The 27,694-nt window shown below is 43.7% G+C and overlaps 1 protein-coding gene across 3 annotated transcripts in view; it reads left to right on the forward strand.

The window, feature by feature from the left end:
* The window catches only part of LOC136882300 (calcium release-activated calcium channel protein 1), a 398,148-nt gene extending 379,623 nt beyond the window's left edge, over positions 1-18,525 (forward strand). For all 3 annotated transcript variants that reach the window (XM_067154870.2, XM_067154871.2, XM_067154872.2), the window contains exons 3-4: positions 5,714-5,839; positions 16,658-18,525. In XM_067154870.2, the coding sequence (XP_067010971.1) occupies positions 5,714-5,839; positions 16,658-17,182 (651 nt within the window). In that variant the 3' untranslated portion in view covers positions 17,183-18,525. The remainder of the gene's footprint in view (positions 1-5,713; positions 5,840-16,657) is intronic.
* The last annotated feature ends 9,169 nt before the right edge of the window (positions 18,526-27,694 follow it).

Here is a 27,694-nt window from a genome sequence, read left to right on the forward strand (position 1 = left end):
GTCGAAGTCCAGTTCTTATAGTGAATGATTCTGATAATTCACCTCTAAATTTAACTTTTGCCTTCGTATTTTTAAAAGTCATATTAATGAGGTTAACAAGTTTTTGATGTAAGCCAAATTCTTTAAGGCTTTTTAATAATGAGTCACGATGAATACTGTCGTATGCTTTTTTAAAATCTACAAACGTGATGACCAGACCCTTACTTCGAACTCTTTGGTGCTTCATTATCCATTTTAAACTAATGATTTGATCTGGACAGCTTCTACCTGGTCGAAATCCTCCCTGATATTCTCCAAGTTCTTGGTCGAGTTGTTCTTGGATTCTTGTGTATATAATCTTGGATAAAATCTTGTATGTAATATCAAGTAAGGATATCCCCCGATAATTATTTGGATCGGAGTGATCACCTTTCTTGTGCAGCGGGTGGATTATCGCTGTATTCCATTCCTCAGGAAGCTTCTCCGTGTTCCAAATATCAATGATGTATTTATGTAGGTTTTGAATAGTCTGATCATTAGCATTCTTCCATATTTCTGCTACTATTTGATTCTCTCCTGCTGCTTTGTAGTTTTTAAGTGCATTAATTGCCGTTTTCACTTCATTGTAAACTGGTGGTATAATCTTTTGTAATGGAGTTTTATTTTTTGGGTTAGGATCAAATTCTAAATGTTCCACAGGATCCTCACAATTAAGTAACTCTTTAAAGTATTCTGCAAGAATGTTAGCATTATCCTGATTATTGTGTGCCATTTTACCATTTTTATTTCTTAACATAAGTGTGGGAGGGGTAAATTTAGATTGATATTGCTTGAATGTTTTGTAATAGTCTCTTGTTTTATGCTGATTGAATGTTTCTTCTATAGTGCTAAGCATTTCCTTTTGATAATTCCTTTTAATTGTTCTAATTTCTTTAGCTGTTTGTCTTCTGGCATTAATTAGTTCTTCTAGAGATTTTTCCGTTTTCCTCTGTTGATCATTTATCCATGCCTTGTGTCTTGCTTGAATTGCTTTGTCACATTCCTCGTTCCACCACGCATGTTTCTTTCTCCTTTTGATTGGGGCAATTTCTTCAGCTGTGGTTTTAAGTTTGTTGATCATTGTCTCTAATTTGTCATTTAAAGGTGTTTTGGATCTCTCTAAATATATTTTATTATTTATTAAGTAACTGGGATCATAATTTCTCCTTGCTTTGAGATGATTATGTTTGTGTTTCCTTTTTGGTGTTAACTTGATTTTTATTTTTGAGATATAATGATCCGAGTCAATGTCTACCCCACGGAGGACTCTGACATTATAAATTTCTTTATGATAATCTTTATCCATGGCAACATGATCAATCTGAAACTCTCCCAATTTTACGTTAGGGCATTTCCATGTCATAAGTTTATGTGGTCGCCTCATGAATCTAGTGGTTTCCAAAACGAGTCTATGATCTGCACAAAGTTCAATTAATCTTTGGCCATTTTTGTTCGTTAATTTATGAGCTGGCCATTTTCCTACAACTGTGCGATACTTCTTTTCTCTGCCTATTTTAGCATTGAAATCTCCAAGTAAGATTTTTATATGCTCATCAGGGATCTTCGCTAATATGTAATCAAGTTCCTCCCAAAAGTTTTCAACTCCTTCTCTATCTTTATTGTTTTTGTCATTTGTTGGTGCATGGACATTTATTAAAGTATAAGTTTTATTCCCTACTTTAATTGTTAGAAGTGCCATCCTCGAAGATTTTGAAGAAAATTCTTCAATTGAGTCTATTATGCTACTATGAACAAGAAAACCTACACCAAATTGAGGGACATTCTTCATTACTCTTTCTCCTGGAGGTCCTTTGTAGAGACGATAACCTCCTGATTCAATTGGGTCCTGGTCTGTGTTCCTAAGTTCTTGTAAAGCCATTATTAAAATCCTATGTTGGTCCATCACATCAGTTAAATGTTTCAACTTGCCCACCTTACTTAGTGAATTAATGTTTAATGTTGCAAAGTATGAAAATTTTCCTGATTTGTTGAACTTAAGTCTCTTCTTACATTGTTGGGTTAGTCCACTGTCTGTCAGCTGTCTGTCGATTGTCTGTTGGGCTTCCAGGCGCTCCGATTCGCCTAGGTCTTCTACTTGACACCCCACCGATTCCGAGTGGTGTCTTTGTGCAGATCCTTGTTGTTGTTTGTCCACACCGGTGGATTTATTCATTAGAAGACTCATCATCATTGATTGTCTGATCTTTCGATCGAAACATTTCTGACCAAGGTCAGGCTTTACAATTCCAGATGTGATCTGGAAAGGTGATTAATGAAGTATGAATTGGTGATGAATGAAGTGCTACAAGTTCATCCTAGTTGTTCAGGACTGGGAGTAGGCATTTCCTCCATACTCCGCATATGTTATGGTTTTCCCGCCAATACACATATTAATAGTTTATTTTACAAAATAAAAACTAACATCCGAAAAACAGGACTCACACAATTGTGCGTATCAAAATTCAAAACCTCGTTGTATCACGTACGATGGTGTAGCTTCAAAATTTACGTTCACTAACCAATGTACACACTTCATTGAATATATTCCGGTATTCAGTAAAGCTTCTAGATTAATATAAACGCAGTAAATAAATACTTACTTTCGGCACTACTGCTTCCTGCCATCTCGCCGATCAACTGTGCTTTTTAAACTCTTCTTCCTTCGCCCTGGCGGTCAAGCGCATACTAAAATCAATTGAAATACACGCCACGTGTCCTGCACAATCACTGCAGTCCGGTGTAGCGCCGAAAAAACATCAAATACGGTCAGGGATAACTAAAATACGAACCCGCACAATTGTGCGTACTCGGTCTGAAAGGGTTAAAACAATAATCACCACCACCACCACCTCTCTCTGGCCTATAAGACGGAGCCTCGGCCTGCAGGAAACACTCGAACGCATACTGGCCGATGACGCGACTACTGCTGATCTCGTCATCCGCTTTATGTGCGACAGTGGACTTATCAAGGGTATGTAAAATACAAGTGTACTTTTACTCAGGGAACGTACGTTCCCTTTTGATACGTTAGTAATCCTTTCGGCTTAATTCTATAATTGTTTTTTGTTTTATTTTGTACAACGTTTCCAAATTCCTTTGTTGAATAAATAATTTTGTTTTATATATAAAATTCTTTTCCATTTATTTGTTCAAAGAGGATGATTATCTCGTTGTACTTCCTCTTAAAACAAAAATCACCACCACCACCTTTGACCTGGTCTTTTGGGAGATGCATTCTTCAGATGGGAAGAAAACGTTGAGAATTTACACTAGAACAAATGTCATCGTGATTATTAGGGCTCGGATGTGTAGGAAAAGCCATATTTTTTGTTTTTGTCTATTTTCTTGCCTGATTGGATTTTCGTGCAAATCATGTGATTATCGTCACAATTACGTGATTTTTATTTGTCATGTAAATGCATATTTTGAGCTATTTTCGTAGAAACGTCATATTTTGGCCATATTTCGGCGGTTTGGTGACAGCTGTAGCTGTGCAAAATCATCTTCAACTTTCCGAATGAGAACCAGTGTTCACAAAACTGCTTTTCCGTATCACATCTGTAGTTAATATAAGTGGAATACTCTGCCTCTTCTATCAAGATTGCGCAGGAATTATTTTCCAACAGTTTGTGAGAAATCCTGGCGTATATTAAGTCGAACTTCGGAATTATATCGAGTGCAATCACTCGTTTAGAAGATGCTAGCTTAGAAATTCATGCACGTATTGAAATTGTGAGAAGTGTTGAACTTTTAGCACAACGATCACATGGAATAGTTGGCGTCAGTGTAAAAGGGAAACGTCAAAACGTGCTTAATCGAAATGACAGTTTTCGCTGTATGTGCAAGATAAATGATGTTCTTAGACGAGAAGGTACGAGTACATTTCAAGGTGAATGTATACTCGACAGCAGTGTTTTAATATTTTTTTAAATATGCACCAATAACATCTTGTGGCGTAGAAAGGAGCTTCTCTTCTTATAAAAGTGTGTTAAGTGATAATCGGAGGTCTTTCCCGCTTGATGCCTTGAAGATGAATCTTGCCATACACTTAAATACCACCAGTGGAGAAAATTAAAAAAGTTATGTGAGTTTGCAGTATTTGCCCTGACGCCCTACCGTAATGTATCGAAAGACATCTACTTAATTCGTTTCGTGGTGCTCAGTTTAAACTAACGCATTTCAATAAGATTAATGTAATCTGGCTTAAACGTTCCAAAATAATTATGTTTAAAAGGTTGATTTCCAGTTTTCTCGTATTTCAAACCACCAATGAAGGGTGCAAACATGTTTTGACTTTTAAAATGTTGTGTGATCTGATAATCTTAGCGAACTTAGTACTTTACAGGTATGTATTTACAAGTGAATCAAGGGCAATCGACTGTGAATAACTGCTAAACGTGTATATTCAGAAAACTAATCTGAAAGGAAGAATAAAGAATTTAGTGAACAAATATGTATCAAAGGAATTGCCGTTTCTATTCATAACTTATTTTAAAATGGCCATATTTAGATTAATCATTTTCGGGTCATATTTCATCACTTTTGAGGTCATATGAATGGATGAAAACCATAACGGTATAAGTGACATTTTTTTAAAAATGAGTTAAGTTCAGGATGTAACTCCGGGAAGATGTATCCTTTCACCAGCAAAGAGATACAAGTGATAGCGGTAACATTCTGCGCTCTAGTGATGGGTGGTATAACTACAAATAGCATGCTTCATATGAGTGATGACGATGTTTAAATGCCTTTTTCTCTGAATGACCAAAATGCTACTTATACCGCTATGATTTTCATCCATTCATATTTGCTTGCTGATTTGGGCTATTTTTAGGTCTTAAACATCCGAGCCCTAGTGATGGTTGTTTATCATTCAACTCTTTACTCGTTCTGAACCGAATGACAAGAACAAACTCTTATTTTATAAATTTTATCTATTATAATTTATGTCTTGCCTTAATTTTATGATTTTGACTGATGGTGATCTCTAGCAAAACTGAATCTTATTTCAAATGCACGTAACTTTATTAAGTTACAATAAATTAATGACTGTCTTATTTTCATATCAACTTTGCTTTACGGGAGTGAAAGTTGGGTGGACTCAGGATATCGTATTCATAAGAGACATGAAGGTAACGACAATGATTGCTGGTAGAAACAGGAGGGTATTTGTAATGGGGAAATAAAGGGTGAGTTAGGAATTAACTCGATAGACAAAACAATACGCATAAACCGGCTTCGGTGGTGGAGTTATGTGAGGCGAATGGAGGAGGATAGGTTACCTAGGAAAATAGTGGAGTCTGTTATGGAGGCTGAGAGGGGTAGAGGTAGACCAAGACGACGATGGTTAGACTCAGTTTATAACGATTTAAAGATAAGAGGTATATAACTAAACGAGGCGACAGAACTAGTTACAAATAGATGATTGTGGCAGCGATTAGTAAATTCACAGAGGCTTGCAGACTGAACCATGAAAGGTATAACAGTCTATAATGAAGATGTATGTATAAATGAGTACTGTATAAGTTGAAACATTTTAGCTGTGTTTTTGCATTATATTCCTCTTCATTACGGAATAATATGAATGTATTACCTAATGACATAAATATTGTGTATTAAAAAATATGCTCCCAGAAGGAGACCACAATTGCATTTCGACGATTGCAAATATTAACATTATTGTCTGTGTTTACAGGAGATGTCTCATTCGGGGGATGGCCTGCACACCCCGAGCTACCTCTCGTGGAGAAAGCTTCAACTCAGCAGAGCTAAACTCAAGGCGTCCAGCAAAACGTCCGCACTGCTCTCAGGATTCGCCATGGTAACTCTTATTTCTTCACAACACACGAGTCCCCTCATTACTGTAAGCAGGGGAATGGAAGCCTCCCTAGGATCCCACTACACTTGGGCCCCAGGGGCTCTGAACTTTGGAGCGTGGGTTGGCGACCACGTGGCCCTCAGCGGGGTCCTGGCATTGCTTCCACTTATGCCAGGCTCCTCACTTTCATCTATCCTATCCTTTTCCACTTATTTGTTCAGAGAGGATGATTACCTCGTTGTACTTCCTCTTAAAACAAAAATCACCACCACCACCATCTATCCTATCCGCCCTCTCTTGGTCAACTCTTGTTCTTTTCCGACCCCGACGCTATTAGGTTTGCGAGGGCTAGGGAGTCTTTCATTTTCACGCCCTTTGTGGCCCTTGTCTTCCTTTGGCCGACATCTTCATTTTTCGAAGTTTCGGACCCCTTCCATTTTTTTCTCTCTGATTAGTGTTAAATAGAGGATGGTTGCCTAGTTGTACTTCCTCTTTAAACAATAATCACCACCACCACCGATGACAACAATACCGACAAGAACGGCGGAAAATGGCACTATTTCAGTGGAACTGCAGTAATTATCACTGTCGCCTAGTTGAGTTACGTCAATTGATATCCGTCTATGCGACCTCCACAGTCTCTGGCCCCAGGGGCTCTGAACTTTGGAGCGTGGGTTGGCGACCACGGGGCCCCTAGCTGAGTCCTGGCATTGCTTCCACTTACTTGTGCCAGGCTCCTCACTTTTATCTATCCTATCCGACCACTCTTGATCAACTCTTGTTCTTTTCCGACCCCGACGCTATTAGGTTTGCGAGGGCTAAGGAGTCTTTCATTTTCACGCCCTTCGTGGCCCTTGTCTTTCTTTGGCCGATATCTTCATTTTTCGAAGTGTCGGATCCCTTCCAATTTTCCATCTGATTAGTGTTATATAGAGGATGGTTGCCAAGTTGTACTTCCTCTTAAAACAATAATCACCACCACCACCACCTCCACAGTCTCTCTATAGGAATCTCGTTTGAGACTTGGACACGACACAACTATGAGAGGATATCGTCTTTATTCCAAAGACAGAGTAGCTGTGAATGGCGCGGCAACTGGGGGCGTTTGTACCCTAGTTCGCTCCGACATCTTCAGCGAAGAAGGACCGCAGTTGCAGTTCGCATTCCGTTGCCAGTAATGACAACGGTTTGCAACGTGTGCATTCCACCGGATTACGACCTTGAAATTCGTGCACTACAAGGTTTGATCACTCAGTTGCCTCCTCCTTTCCTCATACTGGGAGTTGTGAACTAGTGATGGGACATTCGATTCATTTTACTGAATCGATTTATTTGATTCTGTTCACGTTACTGAATCGATACAGTGATCCGATTCACGGCACATTAGAGTCACCAATCCTACTGCATCTGTGTAGTATGTAATGGTAAGACAGCAGCAACAGCATTCATTGTTCGCTGCTGTCATCTGGTCTTCATACTATGAACTCCTTTCTTAGAAGAAAAAATGCTAGTCACTCTAATACATCGAAGGTTTCCGGCGACGCAGGATGGGAAAGGTCTAGGATTAGAAAGGTAGCAGCCATGGCCTTAATTAAGGTACAGCCCCAGGATTTCATTGTGTAAAAATGGGGAAACTACGGAAAACCATCCTAACGGCTGCCGACGGTGGGATTCGAACCCACCATCCTCCGAATGCAAGGCCCCAGGGGCTCCGAACTTTGTCCCCCTGTGTGTGGGGGCGGTAGAATAACACCCACGGTATTCCCTGCCTGTCGTAAGAGGCGACTAAAAGGGGCCTCAGGGGCTCAGAACTTTGGAGCGTGGGTTGGCGACCACGGGGCCCTCAGCTGAGCCCTGGCACTGCTTCCACTTACTTGCGCCAGGCTCCTCACTTTCATATATCCTATCCGACCTCTCTTGGTCAACTCTTGCTCTCTTCCGACCCCGACGCTATTAGGTTTGCGAGGGCTAGGGAGTCTTTCATTTTCATCCCCCTGTGGGTGGGGGCGGTATAATAACACCCACGGTATCCCCTGCCTGTCGTAAGAGGCGACTAAAAGAGGCCCCAGGGGCTCTGAACTTTGGAGTGTGGGTTGGCGACCACGGGGCCCTCAGCTGAGTCCTGGCATTGCTTCCACTTACTTGTGCCAGGCTCCTCACATTAATCTATCCTATCCGACCTCCCTTGGTCAACTCTTGTTCTTTTCCGACCCCGACGCTATTAGGTTTGCGAGGGCTAGGGAGTCTTTCATTTTCACGCCCTTCGTGGCCCTTTTCTTCCTTTGGCCGATATCTTCCCTACCATTTTTTCTCTCTGATTAGTGTTATATAGAGGATGGTTGCCCAGTTGTACTTCCTCTTAAAACAATAATCACCACCACCACTCTTTCATTTTCACTCCCTTCGCGCCCCAAGGGCTCTGATCTTTGGAGCGTGGGTTGGCGACCACCGCGGCCCTCAGCTGAGTCCTGGCGTTTCTTCCACTTACTTGTGCCAGGCTCCTCACTTTCATCTATCCTATCCGACCTCCCTTGGTCAACTCTTGTTCTTTTCCGACCCCGACGCTATTAGGTTTGCGAGGGCTAGGGAGTCTTTCATTTTCACGCCCTTCGTGGCTCTTGTCTTCCTTTGGCCGATATCTTCATTTTTCGGAGTGTCGGCCCCCTTCAATATTTTCCCTCTGATTAGTGTTATATAGAGGATGGTTGCCTAGTTGTACTTCCTCTTAAAACAATAATCACCACCACTTTTCACTCCCTTCGTGGCCCTTCTCTTGCTTTGGTCGATATCTTCATTTTTCGAAGTATCGGATCCCTTCCATTTTTTCCTTCTGATTAGTGTTATATAGAGGATGGTTGCCTAGTTGTACTTCCTCTTAAAACAATAATCACCACCACCACCACCACCACTACCTCCGAATGCAAGCGTATAGCTACGCGATACTAACCGCACATCCAACTCGCCAAGTCATTTTTGAAAATATGTAGTGTGTTTTTCTTTCAGCAGAGGATTTTTTAAATCGTCATATTACAGTCCCCGGCCAAATTAATAGACTCAGTACTACTTTTCACGTTTTTTCATTAATTACCATATTTATTAGAATTACAACTTATTTATTACAGTTATTTACAGAATGGATGTTTATTGACTATGTACAGACACCCTTTTACCTTTCTTTCACAAAAGTTTAGGTGTTAAGTACACTTTCCTTCATATGTGCACAATTTCAATATTTTGTAGGTCCACCTTTTGCATCTATTAGTGCTTTAATCCTCCTGGGCATGCTTTCAATACAGCTTTGAAGAGTCTCTTTTATTAGTGGATTATGATGCCAAACTTCTTTTAGGTTTTCAATGAGTCTGGTTTTTGTTGTGATCGTTTCTTTTGCTATTTCTCTCTTGACCACCTCCCGTACATTTTCAATTGGATTCATATCCGGAGAATTCCCTGGCCATGACAATAAAGGTACATTTTCTTTCTTCGGGAAATCTTTAACTGATTTGGCTGTGTGGCAGTGTGCTCCGTCCTGCATAAAAGTCACATTTTTTTTCCGTCAGGGAACCATTTGTGTATCTGTGGCAGTAGCTGAGTGCGCAAAACTTTCTTATACTGGTCCTGGCGCATAATACCATCGACAAAATAAAGAGGTCCTACTCCTTCCCCGCTAATTACTGACCACACCATTATCTTATCTGGGTGTTTGACTGTCAGGGAAAGACAGTCTGGATGGTATTTCTCATCTGACCTGCGACGAACAAATGCTGCCTTCTGGGAAAGAACTTCGAAAGTTGACTCATCACTGAAGCATGCCTGAAAAAATAGAGAAATTTGTAAATACTTCACCTAACCTCAAAATCCTCTTCAGCACCCTTTGATAAATATTATATGTTATTACCTACCGATTTCCAGTAGTTTATACCATGATCCTTGTATTCCCTGGCCCATTTCAATCTCTTAGCCATCATACAAGGAGTAAGCCTTGGTATTTTACATGGCCTATGAGCCATGAAGTCCAATTCCTTCAGTTTCCGCTGCGTTGTTCTTTCTGAAACATGTACCCCAGACGCTTCTAGTTCAGTTTTTACCATTTTCACCGTAGAATGTCGGTTTCTTTTGCAAATGTTTGCAAGGCATCGTTCACTACGGTCAGTAAAGAGAGGTTTCCTGCCAGAATGACCTTTTCGTTTCACATTCAAGTCCTCACCAAAAGCCAGTTTCTTAGCAATGCGTTTCACTGTGGATTGTGAAACACCAACTTTGTTACCAATCTCACGCTTGGGAATACATTCCTGTCTCAATGAGGATCTTTATTGGCACTGCTTCCACTTACTTGTGCCAGGCTCCTCACTTTCGTCTATCCTATCCGACCTCTCTTGGTCAACTCTTGTTCTTTTCCGACCCCGACGCTATTAGGTTTGCGAGGGCTAGGGAGTCTTTCACTTTCACACCCTTCGTGGCCCTTGTCTTTCTTTGGTCGATATCTTCATTTTTCGAAGTGTCGGATCCCTTCTCTTTTTCCCTCTGATTAGTGTTACATAGAGGATGGTTGCCTAGTTGTACTTCCTCTTAAAACAATAATCACCACCACCTGAGGATCTTTATCAGTGCCCTCTTTCGAGGGGTTATGTCACCAGACATCGTAACCTAAAAAAATCAAAATGTTGTTATATTACCAACGTTTCTCTGCTTTTTTTTAAGTTTAATATTCCTAAATCATTAACTCTTGTATAAAGAATAAAGTAAACCAAGCAGTACAACTTACCTCCCAGTTATTGTGATGACAAAACACTGTGGAAATACTTGTAAGGAATTACCTATTTGGCGCCAAATATTGCCAAGCTGTCAACAGTTGCACATCAGCAGTCCAAGAAACAACTGACTAACATAATGCACATGTTAAAGTCATATTACCAACTGTAAATACCTATGGAATCAAAATTACTCCTCTTTGAGCATGTACTAGACTTCCACGGTGCTTCAAACTGTATAAATGAAAGAAAATGTGACTGAGTCTATTAATTTGTGCAACGATGTGACATACGAATTGAGACAATACTGAGCCGTTCTTCCCAATATAAAACAGGTGTTTTTGAGTGGTCATGAGCATGACTAATAGTCATAGGGCAGGCTAGAGTCGAGTTTAATTAATTGTCAAATGTCAACTAAGTTATAATACTAAGATTCATTAAACTAATAAATTTTATAACCTAATAACCTGCCTACTTACTAGCTACTTTAGAATTATGTTTTGACTACCTTTTTAACATTGAAAATAAATCCATCTATTATTTAAACCTCCCTGTAAGAAGAGGACAGTGAATGCAAGTGGGTATTCTTTTAAAATGAGCTGAGCTCGAGAGTCCGTTATAGCATACGATTCTTTCGGTGTACCATGGCTCACTGTATGTCTCGCTGCCGCGGAAGCTCGGCTCTCCGCCAGTGTCCAACTGGCCAGTGTGCCGATAAGGAGTCGTGTGTATCTTCTGTCTCACTGTGCCGTGCTCGTTCACGATTCTTTCGGTGTGCCATGGCCCACTGTATGTCTCGCTGCAGCGGAAGCTCGGCTCTCCGCCAGAGTCCAGTGAGCCGATAAGGAGCCGTGTGTATCTTATGTCTCACTGAGCCGCGCTCGTTCACGATTCTTTCGATGTGACATGATTCACTGTCTCGCTGCAGAGGAAGCTCGGCTCCCCGTCAACGTCCAGTGAGTGCGCCACTCACTGCTTCGAATCATGCATTCAGTAGCCAACACTAATGTGAATGCCTGTGACATACTATGGGGTTCTCCATCTTCCTGTGCTAGGGGGAGGATGCTCGTGCGAATGATCAACCTGTTTGATCTTTGCGTGCTTAATACATGGGAACCGACACATTTCAGCAGCGCACATGGCACATTCTCACACATGGACGGCCCCAGGGGCTCTGAACTATGGAGCGTGGGTTGGCGACCACGGGGCCCTCAGCTGAGTCCTGGCATTGCTTCCACTTACTTGTGCCAGGCTCCTCACTTTCATCTCTCCTATCTCACCTCTCTTGGTGAACTCTTGTTCTTTTCCGACCCCGACGCTATTAGGTTTGCGAGGGCTAGGGAGTCTTTCATTTTCACGCCCTTCGTGGCCCTTGTCTTTCTTTGACCGATATCTTCATTTTTCGAAGTGTCGGATCCCTTCCATTTTTCCCTCTGATTAGTGTTATATAGAGGATGGTTGCCTAGTTGTACTTCCTCTTAAAACAATAATCACCACCACCACCTCACACATGGATGTCAGTTTGTGCAGCCGTGCACTAGCTCCCTTGCTACGCTGGCAAGTACAGGACGACCTCTGTGATAGTGACCACGTCCCGATAATTCTGTCTCTCTTGAATCAGAGACAGTCCGAAGTACCCAAGCGCTGGTTACTTCGGCGGGCAAACTGGCCAGAATTTTCAAAACGCGCAGTGATGGCCGATGATATGCTGGAGTCTGTTGACGACCACGTCTCTTCCATTACTACGGGAATTTTGGCAGCTGCAGAGGAAACAATTCCTTCCTCGTCCGGTATTCGTCGCCGGAAACAGGTCCCATGGTGGACGGACGAAATTTCCCCCTGTGGGTGGGGGCGGTAGAATAACACCCACGGTAACCCCTGCCTGTCGTAAGAGGCGACTAAAAGGGGCCCCAGGGGCTCTGAACTTTGGAGCGTGGGTTGGCGACCACGGGGTCCTCAGCTGAGTCCTGGCATTGCTTCCACTTACTTGCGCCAGGCTCCTCACTTTCACCTAACCTATCCGACCTCCCTTGGCCAACTCTTGTTCTTTTCCGACCCCGACGCTATTAGGTTTGCGAGGGCTAGGGAGTCTTTCATTTTCACGCCCTTCGTGGCTCTTGTCTTCCTTGGGCCGATACCTTAATTTTTCGAAGTGCCGGACCCCTTCCGTTTTTCCTTCTGATTAGTGTTATATAGAGGATGGTTGCCTAGTTGTACTTCCTCTTAAAACAGTAATCACCACCACCACCACCCCAGGGGCTCTGAACTTTGGAGCGTTGGTTGGCGACCACGGGGCCCTTAGCTGAGTCCTGGCATTGCTTCCACTTACTTGTGCCAGGCTCCTCACTTTCATCTATCCTATCCGAAGCGGGAGTTCCACCTTTACGGATAAGGAGGCAGCAGTTCCTTCTCACGTACGCTGCCAAAATTCGTGAAATGTCGCTACATCCAAGCTATCAATGCATCTATCGCACCCAATACCACCAGCGGTGCCAAGACCGGCCGAATGCCACACGGCCGGTTGGGTTTCGGATTGATAGCTTGTGTCACGATTTGAATATTGATATCGGTGGTTGTCTTGAACAAACTCTTAGCGAGTTACCTCCGTGGTTGGTCCCGCGACCGGATGTACGTCTAGATCTGCTCCGTGGACCCAAGGTGTACACGGATTCCTCCGTTCATCGAGGTATTTCCAGGACTTCGTTCACCAATATCCGGCTGCGAGACTGATCTTCACGGATGGCTCTAAAATCGGAGATAATGTTGACTGCTCTTTCGTCATTGATGATATGAGCACGAAGATCTCGCTCCCTAAAGTATGTAGCATGTATACTGCAGAGCTTTACGCCATCTTAGAGGCTCTGCAGTTTGGACTGCGTGACGAAAGAAGCCACTTTCTTATGTGTACCGATTCGTTAAGCTCTCTGCAGTCTATTGAAACCTGTTTCTCGCAACACCCACTGGTGCAGCAGATACATGACCTTCTAGCCAGGTTAATGGATGCTGGCATCAGAATCACTTTCGCGTGACTACAAGCAACTTTGGGATTGCAGGAAACGAACTTGTGGATGAAGCTGCAAAGGAAGCTGTACTTCTACCTCCCAGACCAGTCATGTACCTGCTAAGGATATTTGTTCTCAGCTACGTCGAACCATCTTGGCGTCCTGGAAATCGGAGTGGCTAGATATCCGAACTCCCAACAAGCTGAGAGCAATTAAGAAGACAAATATCGTGTGGCGGTCCTCTTTCCGACCTTCACGGAGAGAGGCCATAGTACTGTGCAGGCTGAGGATAGGTCATTTACGATCCACACACTCTTATCTCCTGAAGAGGGAAGACCCCCAGTGTGTTCTTGTGGTGCCGGCTTGACCGTGGCCCACATCCTCACAGAGTGCGCCGATCTCTCTGGCCGCTCCCCCTGTGGGTGGGGGCGGTAGAATAACACCCACGGTATCCCCTGCCTGTCGTAAGAGGCGACTAAAAGAGGCCCCAGGGGCTCTGAACTTTGGAGCGTGGGTTGGCGACCACAGGGCCCTTAGCTGAGTTCTGGCATTGCTTCCACTTACTTGTGCCAGGCTCCTCACTTTCATCTATCCTATCCAACCTCCCTTGGTCAACTCTTGTTCTTTTTCGACCCCGACGCTATTAGGTTTGCGAGGGCTAGGGAGTCTTTCGTTTTCACGCCCTTCGTGGCCCTTGTCTTTCTTTGACCGATATCTTCATTTCTCGAAGTGTCGGATCCCTTACATTTTTCTCTCTGATTAGTGCTATATAGAGGATGGTTGCCTAGTTGTACTTCCTCTTAAAACAATAATCACCACCACTCTCTCTGGCCGCGTGGGTTGGCGACCACGGGGCCCTCAGCTGAGTCCTGGCATTTCTTCCACTTACTTGTGCCAGGCTCCTCACTTTCATCTATCCTATCCGACCTCCCTTGGTCAACTCTTGTTCTTTTCCGACCCCGACGCTATTAGGTTTGCAAAGGATAGGGAGTCTTTCAATTTCACGCCCTTCGTGGCCCTTGTCTTCCTTTGGCCGATACCTTCATTTTTCGAAGTGTCGGACCCCTTCCATATTTCTCTCTGATTAGTGTTATATAGAGGATAGTTGCCTAGTTGTACTTCCTCTTAAAACAATAATCACCACTACCACCTCTCTCTGGCCTAAGACGGAGCCTCGGCCTGCAGGAACACTCGAACGCATACTGGCCGATGACGCGACTACTGCTGATCTCGTCATCCGCTTTATGTGCGACAGTGGACTTATCAAGGGTATATAAATTACAAGTGCACTGTTACTCAGGGAACGTACGTTCCCTTTTGATACGTTAGTAATCCTTTCGGCCTAGTTCTATAATTGTTTTTTGTTTTATTTTGTACAGCGTTTCCAAATTCCTTTGTTGATTAAATAATTTTGTTTTACCCTGACTGACAGAGCAAATGCAACACCAAGAAGGAGTGGTTCGAAAGGGATGAAAGTTGGGGAAAAAACAGAGACGGCACGGACGAATAATTGATGTTTATTTCAAACCGATATGCAGGTTACACAATGCGCACGGCATCGACTCAGTAGGTTGTAGGACCACCGCGAGCGGCGATGCACGCAGAAACACGTCGAGGTACAGAGTCAATAAGAGTGCGGATGGTGTCCTGAGGGATGGTTCTCCATTCTCTGTCAACCATTTGCCACAGTTGGTCGTCCGTACGAGGCTGGGGCAGAGTTTGCAAACGGCGTCCAATGAGATCCCACACGTGTTCGATTGGTGAGAGATCCGGAGAGTACGCTGGCCACGGAAGCATCTGTACACCTCGTAGAGCCTGTTGGGAGATGCGAGCAGTGTGTGGGCGGGCATTATCCTGCTGAAACAGAGCATTGGGCAGCCCCTGAAGGTACGGGAGTGCCACTGGCCGCAGCACATGCTGCACGTAGCGGTGGGCATTTAACGTGCCTTGAATACGCACTAGAGGTGACGTGGAATCATACGCAATAGCGCCCCAAACCATGATGCCGCGTTGTCTAGCGGTAGGGCGCTCCACAGTTACTGCCGGATTTGACCTTTCTCCACGCCGACGCCACACTCGTCTGTGGTGACTATCACTGACAGAACAGAAGCGTGACTCATCGGAGAACACGACGTTCCGCCATTCCCTCATCCAAGTCGCTCTAGCCCGGCACCATGCCAGGCGTGCACGTCTATGCTGTGGTGTCAATGGTAGTCTTCTGAGCGGACGCCGAGAGTGCAGGCCTCCTTCAACCAATCGACGGGAAATTGTTCTGGTCGATATTGGAACAGCCAGGGTGTCTTGCACATGGTGAAGAATGGCGGTTGACGTGGCGTGCGGGGCTGCCACCGCTTGGCGGCGGATGCGCCGATCCTCGCCTGCTGACGGCACTCGGGCTGCGCCTGGACCCCTCGCTCGTGCCACATGTCCCTGCGCCAACCATCTTCGCCACAGGCGCTGCACCGTGGACACATCCCTATGGGTATCGGCTGCTATTTGACGAAGCGACCAACCTGCCCTTCTCAGCCCGATCACCATACCCCTCGTAAAGTCGTCTGTCTGCTGGAAATGCCTCCGTTGACGGCGGCCTGGCATTCTTAGCTATACACGTGTCCTGTGGCACAAGACAACACGTTCTACAATGACTGTCGGCTGAGAAATCACGGTACGAAGTGGGCCATTCGCCAACCCCGTGTCCCATTTATCGTTCACTACGTGCGCAGCACAGCGGCGCATTTCACATCATGAGCATACCTCAGTGACGTCAGTCTACCCTGCAATTGGCATAAAGTTCTGACCACTCCTTCTTGGTGTTGCGTTTGCTCTGTCAGTCAATGTATATTTTAAATTTCTTTTCCACTTATTTGTTCAGAGAGGATGATTACCTCGTTGTACTTCCTCTTAAAACAAAAATCAACACCACCACCACCACTTCCCCTGACAACCATATCAACAGACAGAAATAATTGAGTTTGTGGTTCCTAAGTTCTTTATATGTAATTATAAGTTGTTTTTTCATGTAAAGGGCAAGTTTGATAATGTGCTGACATTACAGTTGTTTCGTTTCGCAGGTGGCCATGGTGGAGGTGCAGCTGAACGCGGACACTAAAGTACCTGAAGAGATGTTGATCGCGTTCGCCATCTGCACCACCCTCTTAGTGGCTGTCCACATGTTGGCCCTTATGATCAGTACGTGCATCCTTCCCAACATCGACACCGTGTGCAACCTTCACTCCATCAGCCTGGTCCACGAGTCACCCCACGAGCGACTCCACTGGTACATCGAGACCGCGTGGGCCTTCTCCACATTGCTAGGACTGCTGCTCTTCCTCTTCGAGATCGCCATCCTCTGCTGGGTCAAGTTCTACGACTATTCTAAAGCGGCGGCGTGGACGGCCAGTGTAATTCTCGTCCCCGTCTTGGTCATCTTCATCGCGTTTGCCATCCACTTTTACCGAGCGCTGGTCGCTCACAAGTACGAAGTGACCATCTCGGGAATACGAGAACTCGAGCTGCTTCAGGAGAAGATTGACGCCGGAGATACCGAAGGAAGAGCGAACGGTATTGCACCTTACAGCAATATCCAAATTGTGTAGCAGTGCTAATATTTTAGCACTTTTAGCACTAACAACCAGTAATATTTCTGACAGAAATATTCAGCTGTTATGCAGTTAACTCATTAAGGATCTTCGAAACTGGATTTCGCTTGAGCATACTGAGAAAGGAAGACAAATGTCATAATTTACGTGTTAATTACCATATCGGGTAACAGTTCGACGATGTATGCACATTTTACCTTCAGACAGAGCCTTGATGGTACTGATACTGTATCTGATTCCTGGACATTGAAAATACTGGTTTAAAGTATTATTATTATTATTATTATTATTATTATTATTATTATTATTATTATTATTATTATTATTATTATTATTGTGATAGCAGGCACCCGGCTAGGGATTTTTGTCTGGATCTGATGCCTGGTTCGAGGTCCACTCAGCTTATGCAACAAGTATTGGGGAGATATCTGACAATGAGATAGTTTCCCCGGTCTACAAAGCCGATAATAACGACCGAGAGAATTCGTCGAGCTGACCGTGTGCGTCGGCCTGAGCAGCGGGGTCACTCATGAGGTGTATTATTATTATTATTATTATTATTATTATTATTATTATTATTATTATTAGAAGAAGAAGAAGAAGAAGAAGAAGAAGAAGAAGAAGAAGAAGTCCATGACCATACAGGGGTTGAAGATATACTGCAGATGATTTAAAGACAAGCGCAGAGGGAGAAAGAACGTCTTTTCTTTAGATTCTTTTTTGTACTGTACATAATAAGACTGCATTTTTCATACTCATTGGATCTTTTGCCTTATTCTGCCTTCAAATTGTTTGTTAACATTCTTTGCATGACTGAAAAGGACTCGGTCTGGTTGAGTGTGTACAGGTAAACATCCCTTCCAGTGCTTCCTTTGTCAACAACATCCACGAAGAATGGACGTAAATGACGTTACCGACTGAAAATTGACTGTTAAGTTGCATGGAGTAACAAAACGTTGGTGAATCAAACATGAATTTCTTGTGCATTGCACTGAAAAGTGATATTGAAGCACAAAATGAGTTGTGTGGCTGCTGAAGACTACAGCTACTTCTTAAATGTGATTTTGTGTGCCTGTGTGTGTTTTTATGTGTGTGCCTAGCAACGGAACTTTGCATGATCTGATGTGCTGGTGTCAGCTGATGGAAAATTATATTCTTCCATTCTGAGGTTATTTTTTTATGGATTTGAGGCAGTCTGGTGGTCCAGCTTCAGTGAGTTCTCATATACAGGGCAATTCTTAAAAACATTAAGATTCATGTTTTTAACATTTGCAATCCATGAAATTGAATTGAATAACCTTAGTTTTTTGTTTTTTGTTGTTGTTGTTGTTGTTGTTGTTGTTGTTGTTGTTGTTGGTTTTTTTTAATAAAGGGCATTTCTTGTCACGTAGGCTTATGGTGCGTCCACACCAAGATGTTTTCGTTAACTTCGATTAACCAACAATGTTCATGAACATTCTTGACTGTTAATAAACAAAATAGCCTGTTCGTAATTTTTTCGTGCATGATAAACAAAATACGGTGTCTTTAACTTTTGTGAATGGAACTTTTCATTATCCTTTCGTTCTTTTGTTAACATTTCGGTTCGCACATGCGCAAGGACACAATTATAACACGCAAATTTGTAGCGCGGAATACGATGCTTTCTTATTTCTTTGATTGTCAAATCGCAAGCGAAAGGGCTCCAATAAAGAAGTAGGGAACTGGAAATAATAATAATAATAATAATAATAATAATAATAATAATAATAATAATAATAATAATAATGCATTGAAAATTACTCACATGTGTTCAGAAATCCATTTGGAAATTAGTTAGGCCCCGAAATGTACGATTTTTTGTGATTTAATGGATAATATTGGCAATCATTACTCATAATCAAGTAGGAGGATGTATTTACCATTTTCCAGAGGTGTTATAGGACAGACTGGTCACTTCCCTCTTGAGCAAAGCATGGAACTTACAGTACGTGAGGAAAGCATGGAAATAACAACGGAAAGCATGGAAGTTACAAGTTTTGTTTATGTTATTGATATACCAAAACCCCATGGCGCAACAGCCCCGAAGGGCCTTTGCCTACCAAGCGACCGCTGCTCAGCCCGAAGGCCTGAGGTGTCGTGTGGTCAGCACGACGAATCCTCTCGGCCGTTAATCTTGGCTTTCTAGACCGGGGCCGCTATCTCACTGTCAGATAGCTCTTCAATTGTAATCACATAGGCTGGGTAGACCTCGAACCAGCGCTCAGATCCAGCTGAAATTCCCTGACCTGGCTTGCTTCCACTTACTTGTGCCTGGCTCCTCACTTTCATCTATCCTATCCGACCTCTCTTGGTCAACTCTTGTTCTTTTCCGACCCCGACGCTATTAGGTTTGCGAGGGCTAGGGAGTCTTTCATTTTCACGCCCTTCGTGGCCCTTGTCTTTCTTTGGCCGATACCTTCATTTTTCGAAGTGTCGAACCCCTTCCATTTTTACTCTCTGATTAGTGTTAATAGAGGATGGTTGCCCAGTTGTACTTCCTCTTAAAACAATAATCACCACCACCACCACCTGACCTGGCCGGGAATCGAACCCGGGACCTCCGGGTAAGAGGCAGGTACGCTACCCCTACACCACGGGGCCGGCGTTATTGATATCAGACAATATATATTCATAGATTATGGTATGGTGTTGAGAAGAGCAATGATCTCGGGACAAACGACGGGGGTCTCTAGATTCCTTGTGTTGCTTGTTGTTTAAGTGTACGGCCACACTTGCGTGACTGCGGGAAATCACGCGCTAAAAATGCACAACACTGACTTCAATGGGACTGGCCACACTTGCGGGAAAAAGACGCTGCGGGACAAGGGACAAGGCGCGTCTTCAAGGTCGCCCGCTCGAGAATGGGTACGGGGTCCATTTTCTTTGCGTGTTTCCCGCTCTCCCGCTCAGCAGTGCCTGGTCACACTTGCGGGAAGAAGACGCTGCGGTTTTATTGTGCCCTTGTTCGTGTTTAAAACTTAGGAGAATGTTATACAGTGAATTGATAATTTTGGAGGTACAAAGGTACCCATGCCTAACGACACCTCAATGCGAGTTTTTCTTCCTCAGGAATACATTCCCGCAGCCTTGTGTTTCTTTCGCTGATAGCATTTTTCAACATACAGAAAAGCAGTTCAAATGCGGTCACGGACATTCTGTAATACTCAAAAAAATTATCTTGGTTGTCTTTTAGTTTATTGTGTAGGAGCACAAATTGTCCATTTGATGACCTGTCACTTAATACAGGATGGATCCAATGTTTTCTTTGACGCTGACGACGACGAAGAACAACCAAGCACATAACACAAAAACGGAATTATTACTTAAAAATGGAATTCCTTCCATATGAAGAGCAATGGCGATGTTTTACTACTCACAATATACAACCAAAACCAAACCCCATTGCACTAGAGCCCTTGAAGTGCCTTGGCCTACCAAGCGACCGCTGCTCAGCCCGAAGGCCTGCAGATTACGAGGTGTCGTGTGGTCAGTACGACGACTCCTCTCGGCCGTTATTCTGCGCTTTCTAGACCGGGGCCGCTATCTCACCGTCAGATAGCTCCTCAATTCTAATCACGTAGGCTGACTGGACCTCGAACCAGCCCTCAGGTCCAGGTAAAAATCCCTGACCTGGTCGGGATTGTGGTGGTGATGATTATTGTTTTAAGAGGAAGTACAACTAGGCAACCATCCTCTATATACCTAACACTAATCAGAAGGAAAAATGGAAGGGATCCAACACTTCGAAAAAAGAAGATATCGGCCAAAGGAAGACAAGGGCCACGAAGGGCGTGAAAATGAAAGACTCCCTAAACCCCCTGGGTCCCCTTTCAGTCGCCTCTTACGACAGGCAACCCCCTGTGGTTGGGGGCGGTAGAATAACACCCACGGTATCCCCTGCCTGTCGTAAGAGGCGACTAAAAGGGGCCCCAGGGACTCTAAACTTTGGAGCGTGGGTTGGCGACCACGGGGTCCTCAGCTGGGTCCTGGTATTGCTTCCACTTACTTGTGCCAGGCTCCTCACTTTCATCTATCCTATCCGACCTCCCTTGGTCAACTCTTGTTCTTTTCCGACCCCGACGCTATTAGGTTTGCGAGGGCTAGGGAGTCTTTCATTTTCACGCCTTTCGTGGCCCTTTTCTTTCTATGACCGATATCTTCATTTCTCGAAGTGTCGGACCCCTTCCATTTTTCACTCTGATTAGTGTTATACAGAGGATGGTTGCCTAGTTGTACTTCCTCTTAAAACAATAATCACCACCACCACGATATCTTCATTTTTCGAAGTGTCGGATCCCTTCTATTTTTCCCTCTGATTAGTGTTATATAGAGGATGGTTGCCTAGTTGTACTTCCTCTTAAAACAATAATCACCACCACCACCACCGGGCCTCAGGAGCTCTGAACTTTGTAGCGTGGGTTGGCGACCACGAGGCCCTCAGCTGAGTCCTGGCATTGCTTCCACTTACTTGTGCCATGCTCCTCACTTTCATCTATCCTATCGGACCACCCTTGGTCAACTCTTGTTCTTTTCCGACCCCGACGCTATTGGGTTTACGAGGGCTAGGGAGTCTTTCATTTCACGCCCTTCGTGGCCCTTGTCTTTCTTTGGCCGATATCTTCATTTTTCGAAGTGTCGGATCCCTTCCATTTTTCCCTCTGATTAGTGTTATATAGAGGATGGTTGCCCAGTTGTACTTCCTCTTAAAACAATAATCACCACCACCACCACCTCTCTAGATTCCACCGCAAACACCATTGGTCTGAGCTTGTTAGGGTAGGACCTGCACTAGACCAATGGTCTGGACTGAGATTGTTGCATAAAGCTCAGGCACAATAACTGGAATTGCTTGCTTTGATACTCTAGACAAATATATAAGTGAAATGTCCGAGAAACCAGACGCTAGACATGATACTCTAGACAAATATATAAGTGAAATGTCCGAGAAACCAGACGCTAGACATCTTAAAATTATACTTATAAAAAAATACCCTGCCAATAGTGGGGGCGGTAGAATAACACCCACGGTATCACCTGCCTGTCGTAAGAGGCGACTAAAAGGGGCCCCCAAGGGCTCTAAATTTTGGAGCGTGGGTTGGCGACCACGGGGCCCTCAGCTGAGTCCTGGCATTGCTTCCACTAACTTATGCCAGGCTCCTCACTTTCATCTATCCTATTCGACCTCTCTTGGTCAACTCTTGTTCTTTTCCGACCCCGACGCTATTAGGTTTGCGAGGGCTAGGGAGTCTTTCATTTTCACGCCCTTCGTGGCCCTTCTCTTCCTTTGGCCGATACCTTCATTTTTCGAAGTGTCGGACCCTTTCCATTTTTTCTCTCTGATTAGTGTTATATAGAGGATGGTTGCCTAGTTGTACTTCCTCTTAAAACAATAATCACCACCACCACTCAGCTGAGTCCTGGCATTGCTTCCACTTACTTGTGCCAGGCTCCTCACTTTCATCTATCCTATCCGACCTCTCTTGGTCAACTCTTGTTCTTTTCCGACCCCGACGCTATTAGGTTTGCGAGGGCTAGGGAGTCTTTCATTTTCACGCCCTTCGTGGCCCTTGTCTTCCTTTGGCTGATATCTTCATTTTTCGAAGTGTCGGACCCCTTCCATTTTTTCTCTCTGATTAGTGTTATATAGAGGATGGTTGCCTAGTTGTACTTCCTCTTAAAACAATAATCACCACCACCACCACCACCATCCGAGCTGCCGACAGTGGGATTCGAACCTACTATCTCCCGAATACTGGACACTGGCCGCACTTAAGCGACTGCAGCTATCGAGCTCGGTAAATACGTAAAATTGAATCTGCATAAAGATATTTTAGAAGCTACTTGAGAGTCTATTTTACGCAGCTAAGCCCCAGGGGCTCTGAACTTTGGAGCGTTGGTTGGCGACCACGGGGCACTTAGCTGAGTCCTGGCATTACTTCCACTTACTTGTGCCAGGCTCCTCACTTTCATCTATCCTATCCGGCCTCCTTTGGTCAACTCTTGTTCTCTTCCGACCCCGACGCTATTAGGTTTGCGAGGGCTAGGGAGTCTTTCATTTTCACGCCCTTCGTGGCCCTTGTCTTTCTTTGGCCGATATCTTCATTTTTCGAAGTGTCGGACCCCTTCCATTTTTTCTCTCTGATTAGTGTTATATAGAGGATGGTTGCCTAGTTGTACTTCCTCTTGAAACATTAATCACCACCACCTCACCATTCAGCCAAGGATTCGGGCAAAACGGAAACTTTATTATCATTATTTCTATCAGTATTAACATTCAACTTTCGTAATAGAACAAAGCAAAAAGTTTCATTCTTTCTTCATCTGTTTACCCTCCAGAGTTGGTTTCTCCCTCGGACTCAGCGAGGGATCCCACCTCTACCACCTCAAGGGCATTGTCCTGGAGCGTGAGTTTGGGTCGGGGATACAACTGGGGAGGAGGAGCAGTAAGTCGCCCAGGCGGCCTCACCTGCTATGCTGAATATGGGCCTTGTAGTGGTCGCAATATTGGCACAGACAAGAAAGAGTGAAGGAAGCGGCCGTGTCCTTAAGTTAGGTACCATCCCGGCATTTGCTTGGAGGGGAAGTGGGAAACCACGGAAAACCACTTCGAAGATGGCGGAGGTGGGAATCGAACCCTCCTCTAGTCAGTTGAGCTCCCGAGGCTGAGTGGATCCCGTTCCAGCCCTCGTACCACTTTTCAAGTTTCGTGGCAGAGCCGGGAATCGAACGCGGGCCTTTGGGGGTGGCAGCTAATCACGCTATCCATTACACCACAGAGGGGGGACTTCATTATTTCAATTAATTTTAACATGTAACTTTTGTAGTTTCATTCCTACCGCCTGATGTTTAAAGTCGGGCCGCCAGGTGCGCCACTGTCAACATGTCTCTCAGTTTAATACGGAAGTGTCCAGATTGTCTATAGTGTATTTGTCGGTATCATTTCTTGCAATTTTAGGCCCAATAAGTCATGTGGGGGCATTCGCCAGAAAATTTCGAAAGCCTGCTGCCTCATGAATTAGAAGTTCTGACGTAGGTGTTCTTTCCAAACTCAATTCTAAATACTTTGCCAATATTTTTCTTTGTCGCACTTTGCGTCTATTTTCATTTTCCTGGCCCTATGCATCGTAACCTAACAAACAGCTTTACTGGTGTGGACATAATGTTGAAGAAGTTTATTAACTATGTTGAGAAATGTTTTCATTAACATTGTTTGGTGTGGACTACAGAGATTATTTCTGAAGACGTTCTGAGCAATACATCTGATATGGGCTTGCCTGGTTCAGGTTTGCGCAACCACCATCAATTTTAAGTTATTCTTTGCGAGCAGGGACTCGTTCGTTTAAAGCTCCATACATCTTGGTTCTGTTCGGTCAAGGGGAGAGTTTGTTTTTCTACTGAACGACAGATGGCGTTCTCTACTCATTTCTCGTGTGCGCCTGCTGGTGTCGACATGTGGGTAACAGTCAGGAGTGCTGAGTGTTGTTGCTATTTAATTCAACTGTGACTCTCGGAGAATTTAATGTCCACTTTGTTGATAAAACCCTTCAGCAGAAGAGAAGGTAGACATTTAAAATTTAAAATGCCCCAACACCACTACTAATCATAGAGAACAACGTAAAATCAGACAGTTCAATTCTTCTGTTTGTGTTAAATGTAATTGGATTTGTGGCTGCGAAAAAAAAAATCATTGTGTACTGGTTTCCATGCTTGTTTGGTGGGGAAGACAAGTGAACAAAACCAAAATGACAGATTTAAGTTGTCTAGCTGGCAGGGTAAAACCGAACGAAACCTTGTTAGCACACACTAAAAATGCTTGAGATTGAACAGTTGGACGATGAATACAGAAAACCGCCATGGGATGTGGCCGGTGGCGATACGTGGGAAGTTTCTTTCGACAAGCTGAACAGAACACAGTCTCTCGTGAAATAATAGTAATAATATTATAATCATTTGGGGATATTAGGTCGTGTAATGTAAATAATCTGCTGACGTGTTTCGATTCTGCGACCAGGATTGTCTTCAGAGCAATAACAAAGCCTGTACTGGCAACTGTCACTCCATAGTTATCAGACTCAAGATAGAGAGACCCGGTTAGAAATATAGTTCATTCCAGTGCTTCCAGAGTCACGGAGGAAGATGTTGACGAGTTAACTATGGAGGATAGCCATGATCTGCTTTGTATATAGTCGTCACCTTTGTTAAAATTCTTCGGGTGTTTAACAATTTCTATCGCCTCACGAATGATTTTAGGCATGAAATGTTTATAAATGACAGAAGTTGCATCAAAAGTGATTCCGTGGTCATTATGTATGGAATGTTCTGTCACCAGCAGACTTCTCTGGCTGGCAACCCTCGTTGCTACTTTCCTACATGTTTGGCCAACATATACCGATGCACAGGAGCAAGGAATCGTATATATTCCAGCACAGTTTAAACCAATAGGATCTTTGTCAGATCGCAAACAATTGCCTATGATGGTATTAGCCTTAAAAATTGTTTTGATATTGTGCCTTATGAGAATATTGCCAATCCTGTCCATAGCAGACTGTATGTATGGCAAGAAGGCCGGACTCAAAGGACGGGAATCACGTGTCAATCTGTCTTTTGGCTTAAGATGTAGTACTTTGCAAAAGTGTGATGAAAACGCTGATCTTAACCAGAAACAGCTTGTTGATTCGTTAGAAATTCCACCATCTACATTAAGAACGATTTTAAAGTCGTAATTCAATCACTGCAGCCGGGATACCAAGAGGGTATAATACTGTAACTTATGATAGTCTACAGTCTCCTGTACAATGAGAAGCATGCAGCGGTATTCATGCTGCCCCTTGAACAACATTTTATTGAGGTTTTCCTGAATATTAAATTCAAACAAGATATTTGCTTTAATTTCTTTAGAGCAAGCGATTCCAACTGAGGTGCTTCCACTGCCCCGGCCGGCCCCGGCAGCAGCCCCGGTGCTGTGCTGTAGCACCGTTGAGGTGGTGGGGGAAGGAGGGAAGTGACAGAGGCAAGTCAGCGCGCAGCTTATGAAAACAATATTATTTATGACAGTTCTGTGAACACATAAACACACAATTTATTCTGCACATACTTTGCGTTTGCCTTAATGTACATTTAGCGTTTAAGTCGATGGCTGACATCGTTTTGTGGCAACTAATTGACCAATAATGGGTACAATCGATTTGGCAGTAGAAATTCTAAGTACAGCCTCTAAGTCCGCATCAGACAGAGAAGTACTAGTTCTCCATTTGTTTAAATTCAGAATTGAAATTATTTATTTATTTATTTATTTATTTATTTATTTATTTATTTATTTATTTATTTATTTATTTATTTATTTATTTATTTGCAGTTTTCAGAGCAACAAAAGCCCATAACGTGCTCGAACTGCGCCTTCTAAAGTATTGGGTTCAAGTATCTGTGGGACAAGGAGATAAAATAATTAAAATAATTATCTTTGTGGGTTATTTTTTGCAATAGGTCTTATGGCGATGATGGGATAGGAAAAGGCTATGAATGGGAATGAAGCGGCCGTGGGCTTAATTGAGGAACAGCCCCAGCATTTTCTTGGTGTGAAAATGGGAAACCACGGAAAACCATCTTCAGCGCTGCCGACAGTGGGGTTCGAACCCACTATGTCCCGGTTGCAAGCTCACAGCTGAGCGCCCCTAACCGCGCCGCCAACTCCGCCAGTGTTTTTCTTAGCAGCACATCTAAGTCTAATTCTTAACAGTTCTTAATAATACAGAACCAAAAACGAAAACAAATTTCCTAAATTGCATGTAAAACAATTCCTAATGAGTAAGTTATTACGTATCTTTGAAGAACTTGGCAATTCCGATTTTAACTTAGCAATTTGTTCGGTTCTTGTTGCGCCAACGATGTCATCATAGGTGGAAACATGTTTATTGTGGTAGTGTCGCCGCACGGTTGAAGACCTTACGCTTAAAATGACATTACAAATTAAACACTGAGCTTTCCCTTCGATATTGAGAACAAAATATGAGTCCACCCATGAAGGATTAAACGACATTTTTAATGAAGGTGAAACCAACTGCTCCTCTGTCTGTTCTATCGAACTGAGAATGACACACACACAGAGAGAATGAATGTACTGTCTCTTACGCACACATGCACCGACACTGAGCGGGGCAGGTGGGGAAGGAGGGGAAAGGTGCTGCTGAGTGCAGCGCTCGAGTTGGAAAGGCCTGCTTTAGAGCATTCTTTTGGGAAAGTTCAGCTTACGCTGTCTACTTCTGGCCTTCGCGCCTGGATGTGGCTCAGTTCCCCTGTAGGATAGATAGACCGTGCAATAAGAAAAGAAGCTGCAGCATCGGACTACCTCGAGTAGATCTACTGTAATGTATAAGGTAACAGTTTTTCAAAAGTTGTTTTGCTTGTGTATTAGAAGTATAGGCCTATTTCAAAGTTTTGGTAAAAATATACCATTTCCTCAATATTGATAGTACGAATACAACTTGTCGC

The sequence above is a fragment of the Anabrus simplex genome, chromosome 10 (genome assembly GCF_040414725.1).
Source record: "Anabrus simplex isolate iqAnaSimp1 chromosome 10, ASM4041472v1, whole genome shotgun sequence".
Taxonomy (NCBI): Eukaryota; Metazoa; Arthropoda; class Insecta; order Orthoptera; family Tettigoniidae; genus Anabrus; species Anabrus simplex.